General features: G+C 45.4%; 1 protein-coding gene across 1 annotated transcript in view; it reads right to left on the bottom strand.

Annotated features, from left to right (window-relative positions):
* The window catches only part of LOC6729174 (MAM domain-containing glycosylphosphatidylinositol anchor protein 1), a 62,230-nt gene extending 44,857 nt beyond the window's left edge, over window positions 1–17,373 (bottom strand). The window contains exons 1-2 of the mRNA XM_016177314.3: window positions 17,024–17,373; window positions 1,067–1,739 (exon numbers count right to left, since the gene is read on the bottom strand). Coding sequence (XP_016035824.1) covers window positions 1,067–1,289 — 223 coding nt within the window. The 5' untranslated portion in view covers window positions 1,290–1,739; window positions 17,024–17,373. The remainder of the gene's footprint in view (window positions 1–1,066; window positions 1,740–17,023) is intronic.
* Window positions 17,374–17,957: the final 584 nt, after the last annotated feature.

Here is a 17,957-nt window from a genome sequence, read left to right as displayed (position 1 = left end):
CGCCCCGTGTTCGCCATTTTCGCTTAGCCTTAAAGTTGGCTGGCGGCGCACCTGAGTTTTCAATTTATATGATGTTTTCCATGGCCTAATAGAAGAAAAGCAAAGTGCCAGACAATGGACTATGTAGACCCAGATAATCTTGTGCCGAGATAAGCCAACTATTTGTGCAGAATGTTCGTCGGTTTCACCCACTTTACCCCTTTTTTTTTCCTTTTTTGTTTTTGGAGGACAGAGCAACTTTGCAATTGAAAGTTTGGCGCTTAAATTCGGAAAAAGAGAGGCAACTGCTTAAGTTTCCGCCGTCATAACGAGTTATTAATTGTGGCTGGGGTTTTTGGGGCTTAGTGGGTGGCTCAGCTGACCGCTCCGCAAATGACCTCGGTATGCCGGCATTCTCTATCTCGCGGTAAGCTTCTACTCTAGTCCTTTCGCGCTCCTCGCCAGCGGCTTCGGCATTAAACACCACAACGTGCTCGAGGACCTCGGCGCCTGGATTTATGCAGCGTTACATTGGCATTAAAATAGCAAAAAGGGATTACGAGAGAGCACTGCGGGCCAGCTTTCGTATTTTATTATATTTTTACATTATTTTTTTCTATGCCCGCCAGCGCTTTTTGCCCCACGCGCTTATTGCCCCCGCATCGCACTCTCTATTATGTAAAAACATAAATGCAACTTGCGTTGAGTGCTGTGCGAAATAAAATGCGATGACTGCGAAGCGATGCAGAAATAGGTGCACAGCAAAATATAAACAAGTTGCTTGGGATTTGGACAAAAATGAGGCAACTCCTGGTTTGTTTTTCAATTTTAATGGAAGTATATCGAAGTAAAGAGGTAGCAATGCTTAGTTTATAAGGAGGGATTTTAAAAGTACTACTAATGCAGCATTGCAGATCCAACTTCCACATTTCTCTCAGTGCACTAGAAAAAGCTGCGCTCAGCTTTCCCATTCCACGGCGCCATTGTTCAGATGTGACTCGAACCAGGGGAGCGTACTCCATATATATGTGAGGTATAGAACGCAACTAGGTGGAGGAGGGAGGAACTGCGTATCCGAATCACTTACCTCGATTTGAAATGGCGGCCTCGACGGCGAACCCGCCGCTTCCGGCGTGCGCGTGCAGCAGCCATCCGAGGCTAATTACAATCAGAATGGGGCAATTCATTTGGAGCGGAGCGCGGTTGCGTCGCTGGCTGCTTTTCCTGAGCCCGCTGGCGTTGGCGTGGGCGTGGGCAGTGGTGGGCGGGGCCAAGGCGCCTGTACGTATGCTGCGCGAAATTATTTTCATTGTTCCGCGCCCGGCGCGTATGATGTGGAGTTTCTAGGTTCCGGAGTTCTCCTCTATTTTCGCCGGCTTTGTTATTAAATTTACTGGAGCTGTAGAGCTGTTGCAAAGTGCTGTTCCGTTTTTTGTTTGTTTTTTTGTTTTACTTTTGCCCGTTTAAGTTTTCATTTGGTTAAGCGCCAACATACTTTGCATAGTCGCTTTGCCGCTTTGTTTAATTTCCAGTTTTCCAGTTTATTTTCGAGCTCTCTAATTAGAAATCGAGCGAAGGACCGCAAGCACCAAATGTGTAGCGCACTTTTGTGCGCTTTCCCTTGACAAATTGCGGCTGTGTAACGCGAAATATTTTCTAATTAATTTCTATTGCACAGCTATTTGTTGCCGGACCGAACAAACTAATTATCATTGTTTGTCTGCCGCCTGTCCAAGTGCAAATTTATTTTTGCCGAATATCTGCAACGGAAATGTGGAAAACAAATAAATTATTATTATTTTTCGGTTGCAACATGGCACATGCAGAGGTGAAAGTTTCTCCTTCGCTGCCAAACCCCAAAAAAGCAAAAAATGCAAACTCCACTTGGCTTTATGCGATCTTTAAGCTAAACTCCGTTCCCACTTTGGGCCACAAAACTCTCAAGTGCAGTGCTCAGGAATGTTTTTGGTGCTCAAAGCGCACATTAAAGCACAGGATATCTCAATGCGTGTGTGTGCGTGTGGCACTCACATGCGCTCCATAAACCCACACACATGCACCGAAATGCGTCTGCGAAACTTCACTGACACGCAAAATTACCCCACAAAGTGCAATTAGCACACAAGTTAAATTATAAAAGTTCCGTTTTTTAACCTTTTCCCTCAGCGTTGATCCTTCGCCCACACACACATGGAAATTTTGGACAAAAGGAGGGTGAATGGTGAATGGCCGGGTAAACAACACTTCAAGAGCAAAGTCCAAAGCCAAATAACAAATTGTTCCTAGGGCGGTGCAAGCCCACACCGTCGTGCCACCACCCCACCCCCTTGTGCCATATTTAATGACAAAGTTTTGCATAATTTCATGAGTTTGCTGCGTTATCCTGGCCACATGAGCTCGGGTAAGCCGAAGAAAAATCAGCAAACTGAAAAGTTCAAATTATTTCATTATCGCTTCCGTGCAGGGCAAACTACGAAAAAAAAAACGCCGAGCAGCAAAGAAGCGGAAATGTGCTCGAAAAACCCATAAAAACAAACTGCGGCCCGGCAGCAGGATGTCGTGGTCAGTGGAATGGGTCGCGACGGCTGGGTGAAAAAATGAAGTTATAAATTTAGATTAACCCCATGCAGCCGATGGCGGCGACTCACTTTCGCTCTCACTTTGGATACGGGGCCTGAAAAGTCCATTAAAAGTCACAAGCCAGCCGGGCACAGTCGTGCCCAATCCCATAATTATCTATCGCTTTCATTATTACCCTGGGCATCCAGTGGCGCCGGATATCAAGTATACGCTACGTGGCGCGCTTATGTGCCGCTCATGTCCTGGAGGAGCAATAAAATATTTGTATCTATCCCGGTCCAAGGCTCTAAGTAGGTCGCGTAGGTGGCGGAGCTACAAATCTGCGCCGGGCATATAATTACTCAAAAAGTTACCTCGCTCGCCGGGATGCGGAGGCGGCCTTGGAGATTCCTCGCGTAGGATAGCCGGGATGGCTCCGGTTTTTATGCGCGATGATGCCAGCAAAAGGCTTTTATCATGTAGGCGGTAAATAGCCGTAAATAAACAGGACGGCGCATAAAACGGCAACAAAAGACGCGCCAGGATGAGCCCAGGTCGCCGCCGTTGTCATCGCCACCAATGGAGGAGCATTAACCGGAGGACATGGGCACTTTTAGAAAAACCAGGGACTTCAAACAGTTACATCCAAAACAAGTTTTAAGAGCGACAGAAGCACATTTAGATCAATAAGTTATGGCAGTAAGTAGATTAGTATTTAAGTCTGTTTTTAGATTTACTAGATTAATATCCTAGAAAGTTTAGTGAAATTGCTATTGAGCCTATTAGTGTAGTATCCTTTTTTCCCTGTGCATCTCCTGTTGTCATCCACTGTTGGTGGAGGACCAAGGTTATCGGTTTTATGGGGCTTTGGCCTACAGATTTTTATATGTGTGCCACATGCTGTGCACCGCTGCCTTTATTTATGAGGCAGCCATCCCAGCATCGCAGGATACTACACAGGCTACAAATTTCTGAAGTCCTGCAATTTGATCTCCGTGTTTCGGTTGGTCAGAGAGCTCTGGCTAAATGTTTTAACAATGTTTTTATCGGGCTCTTGTCGAGCCTTTTGCCGCTGCGGTGACTGCGGTCGCCTGTTAGCCAAAACCAGAGCCATGACCATAAAAGTTTAATATTCTAATAAAGCGGATTTAATTATTTAAAAACAACATTGCCACGTCCGAACGCCGACGGTTTTTAATTTTTACGCGCTCTGTTTCGCTGTCGCAAGGCAACTTGAGTCGACTTTCGTCTAAATTGCACTTTGCGGTACAATTTCCAGCTGCAAGTTTGCCAGAGCAAGTCGTAATTAGTTTTTGCTGGTTTGCTGTGAAACTGATTTTCGCTTGACGGGCGGCAGAAAAAGGGGTGGCGGCTGGAGGAACTGAATCCGAGGGCAAAGAAATAGCTGCGTCTTTTGTCAGCCGGGGGTTTTAGCCACCACCATCCTCCGGCCATCCCTCTCTCTCCACCCTGTGGTTGACTGGCGGAACTTTAAAATGGGTTAATTGCATTGTAAACTAAACAAACAAATGGCAAACAAGTGGCACAAGAGGGCAATAAGACAGCACAAGCGGCAAAAACACCAACGAGCGCCAACCAGCTTGCAACTGCAGATTCGATTTGAGCTTTGGCTTATTTATAAATCTGCAATTTCACCCTCCTGCTAAGTTTCTCATTCTTTGCAAGTTGCGCTTGGCAACCACCGACGAGTGCATCATTAAAACAAGTTTGCCCGGGATAAGTTCTTGGGCATCGACATCGAGTTACCTGGCATCTGGTATCTGTTTCATCAAAGTTATACGGCGATTAAAAGTCGCTGTCCTCAAGGAAATGCCATTTTTGTTGCTTTAAAAAGAATACCTATAGATGTATCTTAAAAGTGTGAGCATGCTGCTTTATAACATGAATACTCCCCATCTACAAGTAGATATGCAGGGTATAATTAGTCAGTTGGAAGAGTCAGTAAGCTTGGCAGAAAACAAAGCCGGCAAAACTCTTTCCATATTGCAGCAGCCTGCGAGGCGTGTAATCAAAGAGGGGAATATGGCTAAAATATCTAATAGAAACGCACATGCGGCAACCCTTTTCCCTGGGAATTTTCATCCAGCGGCCTGTGGCAGTGAATTATTTGCAATTCTGCGAGAATGAAGCTGACAGCGACCATGGGCGCCACATTGTCATCGGAATGATTAACAAGGCGGGCCACAAAGTTGCCAACTTGGAGCACAAAGGCGGTTGGTATTGGAGCAAAAAAATAAAAAAAGTGGGTATAGCCCCAAAGCTCTTCACACACACAAAAGCCCGTTGCGTGGAAAGTCCAAGCCGAACACTTGCCACAAACTCCGGCGGATTGACACGGCAACAATGTGGCAAGATGGTAGATGGTAGATGGTAGCCATAGCCCCTCACGCACGGATATTCAGATCCCCAACCTAATATGCAGTTGACAAGTTTTAATGAAAAAAAGGAGAAAAAATGTCTACATAGAGAAGACGAACGACAGGAGACTAGAAGTAGTAGAGAAGAAGATGTAGATCCAGCCGGCTCGATAAAAGATTATTAAAATTTTCCAAACGAATGGCAAAAGTTCACTGCAGCAGTTTGTCAAAGGTTCAAAAGGTTATCTGCAACACACACTCATACGCACACAAGCCGGGAATCTTACGCTCGGAAAAGCGGTGGAAACTCACTCACTTGACGGCCCCTCAGTTCACGTGTGCGCGGGTCTACAAAGTTGACAGACATTTTCCACAAGCAAAAGTCAAGCACCCATCCAGTACTCGACTCGCATGCGAATTTCCCATGCACAGATGGGGTCAGGGAAATGGTTTCTCCACCAAATTGGGGGGCACATAATCACATTTTATTTTATAAATTTCGAGATGTTTTTAACCCATTTATGGCACCACCATGTTTACAACATGTGTTAGCTGGCTGCTAACCAGGTGACCACAACTGTAGGGGCTTTAAATTCGACGTTATCTCTGCGCAAGCAGTGCAAATTAAATTCTGGGCTCACTGGACAGCGGAGGTAGCACCATGAATGCCCGTACATGAAATATGAAAGTAATCTCCGCATATATTAAGGCATTTGACGGCTGCTTTAATATGCAGCCAGCCGGCAAAAGGAGGCATCTCCTAGCTCCTGGGCCGGGCCCTTGATACTTTGCATTTTTGCTGAGGCAAACATAATTCGTCTATTATGCAGGCTGCCACAGAACAGGACGAACACACACACACACAGGCACACACACATGTGATCCAATGGGGATGGGAGTGGGGATAGGACATGGCTTGGCATGGGGCTTTTCAGCTGGAGTTCATAGATCCTGACTGCCGCTGTATTCACTTGGCAATTACTGCTTTATTTATTATGCCGAAATGGATTATCCCTTGCAGTGCCCGGGGATGCAATTTCTGCTTGTGCTGCTATTTTGTGCCGTCAACATTTTTTCTTTCTGCCCCACCATCCGTGCTGCAAATTTTCCGAAGCACTTGTGTCGTCGTCGTCGCTCCCGATGGAAAATATTTGCATGGAAGAACTCTGTGGCAACAAGGCCTACGGCTTGGGCATCTGCGTGCCCCACCATCGCACCGTGTATCTAATCCAGTGGCTGTTGCACCGTTTAAAGGGTAAAACGCCCGGCAGGGAAACATCCTGTGTACGCAATTGAATTAAGCAAAAATAATCCTTTGAAATGGCATTTAATGGTAGGGCTCCGAAGCCGTTTAAATGCAAATTCCTCGGGACGCATTGTTCGAACCGGACATGGCTGGCCTCTGGCACACGGCGACATTTGTAACAAATTCGATGCACACGAAATCCATAAATCAAATCAATAAAATGACAGCATGAAAAATTGCCAACACAAAAAACCGCAGGCCAAACCATTATTTTGGAGTCAAAAAATCGACAGCAGAGAGGCAAAATGTCGCCAGTTCTGCCAGTTTTGCCATTTTTGCCATTTTCGGAGCACGAACAATGCGGAGTCGAATGAAATCCGCAACCGCATTTTGAATGGCAATCAGCAGTTAGAACACAACCAAGGCAACAATAATAATAATAATAGCAATAATAATAATAAAAGAACAAAAGCGGCAGCGATATGCAATGGAAGTTAACCTTTTCGACACCTACAAATAAATAAATGGCCAAGTAAATATTGAAAACAGCGCCAGAGCAAACACCCAAACACGAAAAAAACAAACACCAAAAAAGGCGGACTAAACTGGGTGAGCAAACAGGGAAAGCTGGTAGAACACGCTTGTTGCTAACAGAGGGCGTTTTTGGGAGGCTGGAAGCGGCAACGGGGCGGATGAGTAACGAATAAAATTGTTGACTATGCCATAAAGCGACAGCCAGAGTTGCAGGAGCAGCAGAACAGCTACAGATACAGAAGCAGAAACAAAGACAGTAATGTAAAAGACAACGAGATTGAATGAAAATCCTCGTATGACATAAAAAATAATACGCAACATGCGAAAACAGACAAAATTGCACACACACAGACAACAAATGGGAGAACATCGCAGCAAAAGGATTGCAAATACGAATACGAATCCGGGGCGTATTAGTTATATTTCCCTTCGCCTGTCACTTCTCCTGTGGCGTCAGCTGGCCAGGATGGTGCCCAAGTCGGTAGTCGAGATGGAAGCCAAAGCCAAAGCCAAAATCCCAATCCGAATCGAGAGAATGCCAAGTGGAGTGGAGCTGCCGAGCAGTGAGAAAATGCCGCTGGCAGGAATGGCAATAATAATACGTTATTGGGAATATTGATTGCTCGTCTTAGGAAGATTCCATCCCAGAAGCGTGCTAGGATTTCCCTGTTTCCCTGGCCAGGAAATTCGCATGACGGCATTATGACGGGCACGCACTGATAAACGGAGGTAAAACCAAAACCAAAGCCAGCAGCAGGTGTTCTTTGTTTAACGCCCAAATGACTTTCGCATTTCTGCCCCACGAAATTCCACTTTCAGTCCCGAAAAAGCACACTCAACTGGCAGCGGAGTTTCTCCTGCCCCAGGATATCTGATGACATGCAATGCTTCTGTCAACAGGAAGGCCAAAGCCTAGCCAAGCCAAGCCCAGGCCAAAGACCAGCTGTGATTAATAAACAAATTGAAATACCTTCGGCTAAATAAAGAGCGAAGACGCGACTCAATAAATCACCGGCTTATCCACTCCCACGACGGGGCCAAATCAATTATAGCCGAGCACACACAAAAACATGGCCTTAAACAACGTGGCAGATAATTTATTGATTACCATTAACAAACAGCATGTCAAGTAAGTGTCATTAGAATGTCAACGCATGTTGACGAAGACGCTGCCCCCAGGACACTCCTGCTGCCACCCGTCCTCCTTCTGCTCAGCTTGTTTGGCTGTCTGGCTGCCGAGTTGGCCAACTGCCTGATGGACAGTGCCGCCCTTTGACCCCTGGATACCCGGAACCCCTCCGGGCTCTAGGCCTTTGTCACGCTCATTAATTTGCGCGACGTGGTGTGGTGTGTGTGTGTGTGTGCGAACAAGTTCATTTCGTTTGCAATTTCCCGCCGAAGGCGTTGGGTCACTGACCGACTCCATCACCGTTGACAACGCAAATTGACCAAGTTGGCGGGCCAAGAAGCTACCTCGCCATTTTAGCCACCACCTTTGCCAGCTGTCTGCGCTGACAGCTCGAGTCGAGAAAAAAGCACACAAAATACTGACAGTTTGACAAATTGTTTATGTAAATGGAAGTGCAAGTGGTTGAACATAGCGAGCTGGGATCGGAAGATACAAAAAAATGGCCAAAGAAATTGGCGCTGGGGCCAAAAGCTTAGGCATATTGGCTCAGTGACACGTTTCGCCTTATTCTCCCGGCTCTCCAGTTCTCCAGCTGGCCGGGATCCATTTCACGCTGGTTCCGAGAGTAAACATCTAATTTACTGTTTGTGCTCTTTAATTGTTTGCCCTGCCCAAGGGGACAGCAGAAACGCTCGAGATACGCTGACAGGCGGGGCAGTGAATGGTTTTGTCGGTCCCATAAATGACAACGACCTTCGCGGGCTGGAGAATTCCGAGAGTTTCCAGGGGCGGAAAGTGGAAGTCAAGGGAGTCACCCTAAAGACTCGGCCATGGCAATTAAAAACTGCTTTCTTGGAATTTCAACTGCGGCCTGCGCGTCTAGCCTGCAGCGAGTTATATAGTTCAGGTTCTCAGTTCTAAACTTGCAACACGGTGAAAAATAATTAACTTTATAGGTGAAAAATGAACTATGCTAAAAGTGCAAACTGAAAGATACATTTCTTTTAAGGAAACTTCAATATTGTCTTAAAAACTTGCAAAGTTCGAGAGCTAAGAAAATCGGGAATTTTGGTCCGAACTCTGAGAACTAACATATTTTCTAAGTGTAGTCCTGGCCAACTGGTTTAAGTTGGCTTCCTTCTGGCGGTTAGGCCGACTTCCTGGGCGTCGCTCTCGTTGGTGGCCAGCAAAACGCTTTGCCAGCTTGCTTTCGCCTGCTAGTTTTCATTTGCTTTATGAATATGCGTGCCGCCTTTTTGTGTTTATATATGTGTGTGTGTGTTTGTGGGTGAGTGCGAGTGTGTGTGAGTGGACACAAAAGCTGTTGCTTGATTTCCAGCTTTTCTGCTTAGACGCTGGCCTTTCCGCCAGACTTGCCGAAGGGCAGAAAGTTTTCCTTTTGAAACTGAAATAGCTTCGGCCCGTTTCCTTCGGGGTCCTTTTGAGGGACCTTTATGGGCCGACTTAGTGATACATTTTTTTGTTTGCCTCTTCCAAGCCGTTGCTCTGCTTTTGGCGTTATTAACTCTAATTACCACATTAAACGACAAAGTGTCTTAATATTCAATTATAAGTTTTTTCCCTGTGCCCCATGTACAATATCCTTGCGTGTCCTCTGCCGTTTGCGGTGGACTATTGGAAAAGTTTTGCCGATATTCGGGCCATCTCGGTGTGTGCGTTTGTGCTGCCAATTTATGTGACCCACTGCGACTGGCTTTAATGATGTCTAAGTGCTTACAAATTCTTTCAGCAAATGTGTTTAGTGTTTAGATTGCTTTTGATTTTGTTTCGTGAATGTTGGACAACGGAAGTCCTAATGTATGACGCCCAAGTGTGATGGCTAGCCCGTCGGAATCAAATCGAATTGAGTCGATGAAATAAATTGCGCTTATTGACTTTTTTGACCCGCTCCACTGGCAATTAACTGTTGCTAATGGCACTGCTCGTTTGTCAAGGGGCGTATAGGTACACAGAGAAAAATATTGTAGGTAATATATGTAATATTATGATAAGAGCTTTACCTGGCGAACTGATACTAGAACCCTTTCTCTCTCTGTACGTATTAAGCTCGAGTGCAATTTGAACCCCACGATGGCTTCATCAGGGAAATGCCTGACGCCACACACACAAAAACACACTCTGTCGTGTGACAGCAACTCAATAAACTAATGAATGCTTATAAAGTCAGCGTCGCTGACAGAATTTTAATTAAAGAACCGTGAAGCGCTAATTTCGCATATTAATAACCGAGACAGGACTACAACTACAGGACTAGGACTGGCACTACCGTGCACGCCATGACGAGAAGGCCACAAAGGATGTCTAGCTGAAAGGCACCGACTCGTCCTGCAACTGAGACGCAAACTGACACCGAAACTGAAACTGAAGCGGAATGTGCTGCGATCTGCAGCTGGCACACACAAAGGCAATAAATAAAACAGTAGCAGGAGTCGTCTACTCCACAGCCATTTAAGTAGTTCAAATTAATTTCAATTCAGCTCGCACATGTCCCACCACTCCGCTCCACCACATCCCCATTCCCATTCAGAGCCCCACTCAATCCGGCGGATGGATGTGTGGGTCGGGGTGTTGGAGAATTTCTCGGCACCTCGTCTCGGTGGAGTATTTTATTTCGACGGCACACGTTGCAGACATAAAAGTCGCCGCGCTGCTAAATTATAATATCAATTATTTCGCAGCACAAAACACATAGGAGCAGCATGGATACAGTGGCGGCAAGGACTCTTCTGGCGACAGGAAGAGGAGCAGGTTAAATGCTCGCCGGCAGCAGGAATCTCCTGCCATCCTGCCATCCAGTCATCCGAAATGAAGGCTCTTTCGCCGGAGGCTGCAGTAATTACCGCTCGGTATGCAAATGGCAGCTAACTAGCTGTGTCAGGTACGCAAACAAAGTGACAGCTTCGCACCGCTCGTCACCTGTTTTCCTGTTTTCCCGTTTAACTGTTTTCAGTTTTCAGTTTTCCAGTTTATGGGCTCTCGGCTCATTTTGTTACGTTTTGATGGCTTTTCAATTATGCGCTATCAATTAGCCAGGCCACAACCCATTTACCGACGGCCCATTAACTTTGGCTTTGGCCCGCAAATCAACTTGTGTTTGCCTTCTGCACTGGCAAAATACATGTGTGTGTGACAAGAAGATATCATGACAGACATGTCCTTGAAATTTCAGCTACTTAGGTGATACCAATTTGAGCCTAACGTTAAGTTACTTTCCATAACCATATGGGCCTACCTTTCAGTTATAGTTATACTCCAATTTTCTCCAGTGCATTAGTAGTAAAATCTATCCTATTTTCTCCCCGAATATGTGAAATATCAAAGAGCATGTCAAAGTCAAACTTGGCCTGTGGCATTCTCCCTGTCCAGTCCACAGATTCATTACACACCAACGCCTCGCCAGCTGAGGAGCTTTGCAACTTTAATTTAAGCACAACACGACGTTTCTCCTGATGGAAAAAACTCATTAAATCAATTTCACACCAGACCGAAAGCCAGACCAGTTAGCACTTTTCAGGGGCCGATACAGAAAAAAAAGAAAATCTCCAGCTAGGACCTTTCCGGGTTTTCCGCACTCCCCGCGCACCCGCACCCAGAAGCTCAAAAGGCGCGTTAAAAGCCGCCGCTGCCGCTCCAGATGAGTAGGCCCGGGAAATGGTAGACCCACCGAAATACCCGACCGCCTGGTGGCCAGCCATTGTTTGGGGAAAATGCTTTTCACAGCCCTTTGTTTTCCATTCGTTGGGCTCCTTGGGGCCTGCCTCTCGCCTTTTTCTCTACCCGAGAAATTGTTTCTGCGTGATTGAGGTTTTCCGGCAGACCTTTTCTTCAATTCGCAGCTGCTTAGCTGCGGCCGAGGAAAAGAATCCTGGCGAGCATTTAAAGAGGAGCTGGTGCAAAATGTCTTTGTGGCCACAATTCATGAAATTTGCAACTGCCCTACTGGCTATTTTTAATATTTTGATTAATTTGGGCTTCCCTTTGTGTGCGACCGACGACGAAAAAAGATGTTTTGCCACAAAGTGAAAATTGTTATCAGCGCTTGATCTTTTTCCACAGTACAATGGCCAACCCTTTTTCGCCCAAGATAAACTTATTTTTGTTCGAAGGAAATAAAAAGAAACAACCGGGTAGTGGAAATCCAACAAAAGCCATGGCGGAAATCAAAGGAAAGGCACCTTCACCTGGCAACCCGCACAAGTGCTAATGGTGGGGCATTCGTAGATCAGGCCCGAAAATACGGCAAATAATCTAAATGCAAATAAAACTATTTTCATGTCACAACAATGGCTTAAACAAAACAAAAAAAAAGGGGAAACACAACTGACGGAGCAGAAAGGAAAGAAATTCAGAGCGCAAAAAAAGTATGCAACTGAAAGGAGAGCGAAAATAAACAGCAAGCAATGGCACACATTTTGAATACATTTATTTGCACATTTAGAAATGCAAACAGCGGGAAAAGTCTGAAAAGCCGGCGGAGAAAGTCCGCCCCGAAGAAAGAACCCTTTTTTTGCGCAGCCAAGATGGCGAAAAGGATGCTTCCGTGGGACTTTTTTGCCCCCGCATCCGAAATGAGTGAAATGTGTAACCCTTGCAATGATTTGTTAAATTACAAGCAAAGTTTTTCCAGTTACCAGGGGAGCTTGAAGCTTGAAGTAATTAGTGAAAACCTTGGCTATGGCAATGAAAAATTGCTGGAAATTGGGCGTGAAAATGGCTGCCAACGTAGCTGTAGGGTTAACCCCTTCTTTTTCTGGGCTGATGCCTAGGAAAATTGCCCAAAAGTCACATTAAACACTCCTGGTTTCATTAGCGTTGCGTTCTATCAAGATCATGTTCTAATTTTGTTTTTTTTTTTGGCACGGCACTCGTAAGCCATTACTAATGCAGATAATTAGAGTTTTAATGTGTGCTATGCATTCAGCGCAGAAAACTTTAAGGACAAATTAATGAAACTTATCGGCGGCGTGTATTCAGGCAATCTCAGCCTTGTCTCTGTGAAACGCCAACTTTTTAATGGATCCCCGAAATTGAGGCAAAGTTTCGCCAAAACTTAATCCGCCCCAGAGAAGTCGGGGAGCCTGGACAAACATTTCAGGCATCCCATGATCCAAGTATCCAAGATTCATCGACGTCCGCCTAGAAAGCAGCTGCTTTCAATAAACAAATTTGTACGCAAATATTTTGGTACACAAATTTCTGCCAGGCTACTAAATATTTTGTGTAAAGTCGTTGAACATTCACAAAGATTGCAATAATGACAGTCGAGGCTCCGAGTGGGCGTGGCAGGGATTGGGGCGGGCGCATCCATGGCGCAGAGTGTGTGTGTAAACTGGAGCACAAGGCGGCATACATTAGGGAAAGGAAACGGGGCGCACGAACCTACGGAATGGGAGCTTCAACTACGGATTGGAGCGGGACACAGACACAGATACAGACATACATACATACATACACACCAGCACACAAAAGTCAACATAAAATTTAATTAAAAACTTTGCAACAACTACAACGATGGGGCGTGCGCCGCCTTCGAAAATGAACCAACATAATGCAGCGCCAGCGGAAAACGTGAGGAAAACAGCCCAAAGACGACTGACTTGCCGGCGAATTTTGTATCCTTGCGCTACGGCAATCCGAATTGCCAGTCGCAAGTTGGGGCAGTCCCAAATGGGCACGGGAAAAAATGAGGAAACATATTCTATTATTATTTAAATTGGGTTTGAGCCTAATAAAAAATGCTTAAAAGGATATTTTATATACTTAAAAGATTAAATACTCTACAGTCTAATAAGCACTTCAGCATAAAGAAAAAACAATAAGGATTTTAGATGAAATGAATTAAATTATTACCTAAAATTATTGCTTTTAATACCACCCTCAGGTGCGTTTCGTCACTACGTGAACTTGCTTCCGCATTTATTAGCGAACATTTTTCTTTCCCTGTAACCACTCCACTTGATTTCTATGCCAACGAACGAACTATGAACTTGGAGTTAGTTAAATTGGCCCAGAATATTGAGCAAAGGCTGGGCCAAATAAAAATTCTAAGCCAGATAAAAAACAGGCAGCGGCTGAAATTTAAATAAATAAAATGGCTGAAAATAGCGATGCCAAGGCAGCAGCTTCTTCACGATTCCGATGCGGCAAAAGGAAAACCAATTACGAATTCAAATGAAATTCATGAAATTCCAGCCACTTTGTGCCGAACTTAAACCACGTCTTTGTAATATATATCACATTGAGAGCCTGCCGGAAAAAATACAAGGAAAAACAGGAAGAAGGTGGCATAGTTTCGTAGGGTATCCTCGATTCCGAAATTGTGGGTGTGTAGATGGTACATGGTACATACCCGCCCCTCCGGGACTTCGAGTCGCTTGAAGCTTTCTCGAGGCATTTAAATTGCCGGCATGATTTGAAATACAAATTGAGCAAATTGGCAGGAAAAACTGTGCAAAGTGCCCTTCGACCGCAATGCCAAGTGAATTGAGGTAGGATGTGGGATGAGATGTGCCATGTGACAGCGATGGCATCAGGAAACTTTGAATATATCTAAGCAATATTCCTCTTAAAGTTCGCCATCGCTCTCGTGAAATTGCTATTGATTTTTCAGCTTTATCGCGATGGCCCGCGGAATATGAGTACGCACAGATATCACGTTACGCTCAGCCATAATTAAAATGTTAAAAATGTGGTCACGGAATCTTCGGAAGCCTCCGCTTTCTGGCTTTTAATGGGCGATGTCGTAAATGATATGGCCACCGCATTGAATTTCCAATGAATAGCGGCGACCCACGCGGTTGGTGGTTGGCTCGATTTTGGGTGGCTCTGGCGGCTTAGATGGCCCGGGGTGCTGCGTTGTCACCTTGACAACCACCATGGAAGAGCTCGTTAGGCGGCTTAGCTACAATTTATCTCCTGCAATTGGCGACCCACAACCACAGCCATCAGCACTCAGCACAAAGCTCCTCTGGCCGCCTAATCGCATTCAATTAACACACAACACACAGCACACAGCACAGAGAAAGCCGAGACAAAAAAAGAACTGGGCTTGAACGCAACTTCTTGCCAAAGGCAAGACAATGCTGAACTGGAGAAACGCTCGTAAGAATAAGACCAAGTCCAAAGTGCATGGCAGAGAAGCAAATCCAATAAAGTTGTTATTGCTTTTGTTTCGGCTGGTCGAAAGGCGTTTATAAATTACTTAAAGCGCTTAAGGCCGGAGAAAAGAAAACCCGTCTAAAGGGGGCGGGTTGGGGGCCAACAACTTGTGGCGTGACCGAGGCTTCGAACTTCGAGGGAAGCCAATCCCGGCAATATGTTCGCCGATTTTCCTATTGCCCTGGCCATCTTGGCTGCTGAGCAGATTAAAGCGTATCGTGTAGCAGCAAATCCAAACCGCAAGCGGCCAACAAAGGCGGAGGAAATCGAGGAAAACTGGCGGTGGGAAAGCGGAAAAGCGGGCAAGCACTGGGAAAGCCTACCAATTGAATATCAATCAACTTTTGGGGCGTGCGTGTGCGTTGGCAAAAAAGGAGCTGAAACAAAGGAGCCATTCAAGTGGGTGTGGGTGTGGATTTGTTTGTGGGTGTGTGGGCACGAGCCAAGTGAAGTGGCCTTGCCCCCCTGCCACCCGCCCCCTTCCATAATGGAATTAAAACTGGCAATTTCGGAGCAAATTGCTTGATAGGCTGTCTTGTCTTGCAAGTGTTATGGCTGCTGCACAGGAAAAAACCATAATCGGATTACTCTGGCATTCATAAAGTATATTTCAAACGAGTTCCTGCTCATCTGCTAATTGCCAAGAATTGAGAAGTACCCAGAAAGTCTGGCTTTTTAAATCTCTTTTAAATTTGTGCAAAGTGTTAGTGCTTTTATAGGGATTTCCCTGACAAAACAGTGTTGATAGACCACCGATGGTGTCCTGAATCATGCTAACTGCCATATTTTCTCTCAGTGCTTCGAATCGCTCGCACATTGGTATTGTAGAAGCGCGTCTAACCGAATTAGGCAACACAAATCAATTGCATTAAATGGCAGCCAGCGCGTGTCTTCGCCCCTTTGGGGCTGCCAATGCCTGTGTGGTTAGGATTCGGGCTTCCCTTTCCGATTTTGCGAACATTTTAGCATACGAAATTGGTGTACACGTCTCGAATGCGGAATACTTGCAGGCTAACCAAATGCCAGAAACAATTGTGTTGGCCCGAACAGGCAGCCAAATAAATGCCGACGAACAGCTGCAAACGACTTATTTATGCCACAAAGAACTCGAAGCCCCTATTCCACAGCGCCATCGTATGATATCCCTATTATCGTTTGCTTCTCCGGGATTAAGTCTGCCTGGATCTGGATCCTAATTTACACAGCTTCTGGGTATTTACCTCTTCTTTCAGGCCCGCAAAAACTTTTGGCCAAATGAGAGAAGTCGGCAGGAATGCCTTTCGGCGAATGCTCTTAAGTATTTAAATTCAGCGGATTTTTATGAAGCTCTCGCGTTTCTTCGCTTTTCGCCATTGCATGTGTTTATTTCATTTCTCATTTTCACAAACATTTTCCCACCAGCACACCCACACACACACACATATATACAACTAAGGACGCCACATGCCAAGTTCTACTTCATTTCATGTTGGCATTTGCACATTTTCCTTATTTTTCCCACTGGGTGTGCGTGTGTGTGTGTGTGCTGAGGGAAATTTTGTTATACTTCTGGTTTCTGAAGGCAAGAAGCCGAAAAAAAAAACAAGAGGAAAGTGCGACTTGGAAGCCACCGCAAAACAATGAAAATTGGTTTTGTTACTTTGCTTACTTTCGCAGACTCTCTTCTTGGCTAAGACCGTTCGGCGTTTGAGCCCTTGGCGGTGGCTTTTATTGCCCGCCCTGTTATTGTTGCTTTATTTATTTGGCAGCTGGCGGGGGTAAGGCAGCCACAAAGCCAACCAACCCGCCCACCTGGGCTCCTAGCCACCGAATAACCCAGCCACCCATATAGCGAAGCTCCCACTTCTGCCGCTGATGGCGTTGAGTATTATCGCATAAAATCCAAAATGTAAACACTGGCTCAAGTCGAGTCCTTGCAGCACGTACACGTTTATATTCTAAGCGACATTCGCTGCCAATTTGAATATTTCAGTGCGAACAGCTCCCACAAGAATTCACTAATATGCTGCAAATTATTACCTGGGCCAGCGCCACTGGAATTCATGTGACGAGCGATCGTTTCCGGTTTTATTATCCTTCAAGTTTTGCACTCTTATATCTTATTAGCTTAGTTTATACACTTGTCTCGTTTTAGTTAGTTGCAGTCTGAGAACTGCTTGCTTTTAGGTTAGCACACTGCACAAATAACCACTATACTGCAGCTAGAATCCTTTTTGCTGGCTCAGCTGATGTCCTGCTGGGGCTTTTGGCTTCAGCTTCAGGATTTCTGCTCCTGCTGGAAAACACTTAGAGCGAGTCGCGCGCGATTCGTGTCAACTGCGTCGAAGGGTTCACTTTCAACTGAAACACTGCTGGCCGTTCGCCGTCGTTTCTCAGCGCCCTGCATTCGGGTTCGGGTCAACACTTCGGGCAGCTTCGGCTCCCTTCGGCAACGCTCACGAGGCCACCCGAGCGGCGGAGAGAGCGGACACTGCTCAGAGAGCGAAAAGTGGCTGGCTCTCTCCCAGTTCGCCGCAGGACAACTGTGCCACGGCGAATTGGGCATTACCAACAACTCAAGTTGTTAGACACTAGGCTGCGCTGCCCTGGCTTTGGCCATAAAACATAATTAACAGTTTTGTTTACAAAAGACAATAACAAAATAAATACAAATGGCGTTTGTTTCGATTGTTCTTTCTTTGTACTTAAGTTCGTGCACTCACACTCTTTTCTTTGAAACTGGCACTTAAAAAACTAATTTATATATTATCTTATTTTGAAGGCACGTTAAAAATCGAACGATAGGTATAATTTACTTGCACTTTTTCATTTTTATATTCCAATATTTCGCTTTCGGGCTTAAAATAACTTTTAGCCACTTTTCTCAGCACAAGCCACATATAATAAATTGATCATGTAAAGCTGTCATATCATGTTGTTCACCTGTCGCTTGAAGCTATTTGAGCTCAGCAGT

Source organism: Drosophila simulans, chromosome 3R, assembly GCF_016746395.2.
Source record: "Drosophila simulans strain w501 chromosome 3R, Prin_Dsim_3.1, whole genome shotgun sequence".
Lineage (NCBI taxonomy): Eukaryota > Metazoa > Arthropoda > Insecta > Diptera > Drosophilidae > Drosophila > Drosophila simulans.
Note: the sequence above shows the minus strand (reverse complement) of the source record. Positions and strands in the feature narration are given on the sequence as shown.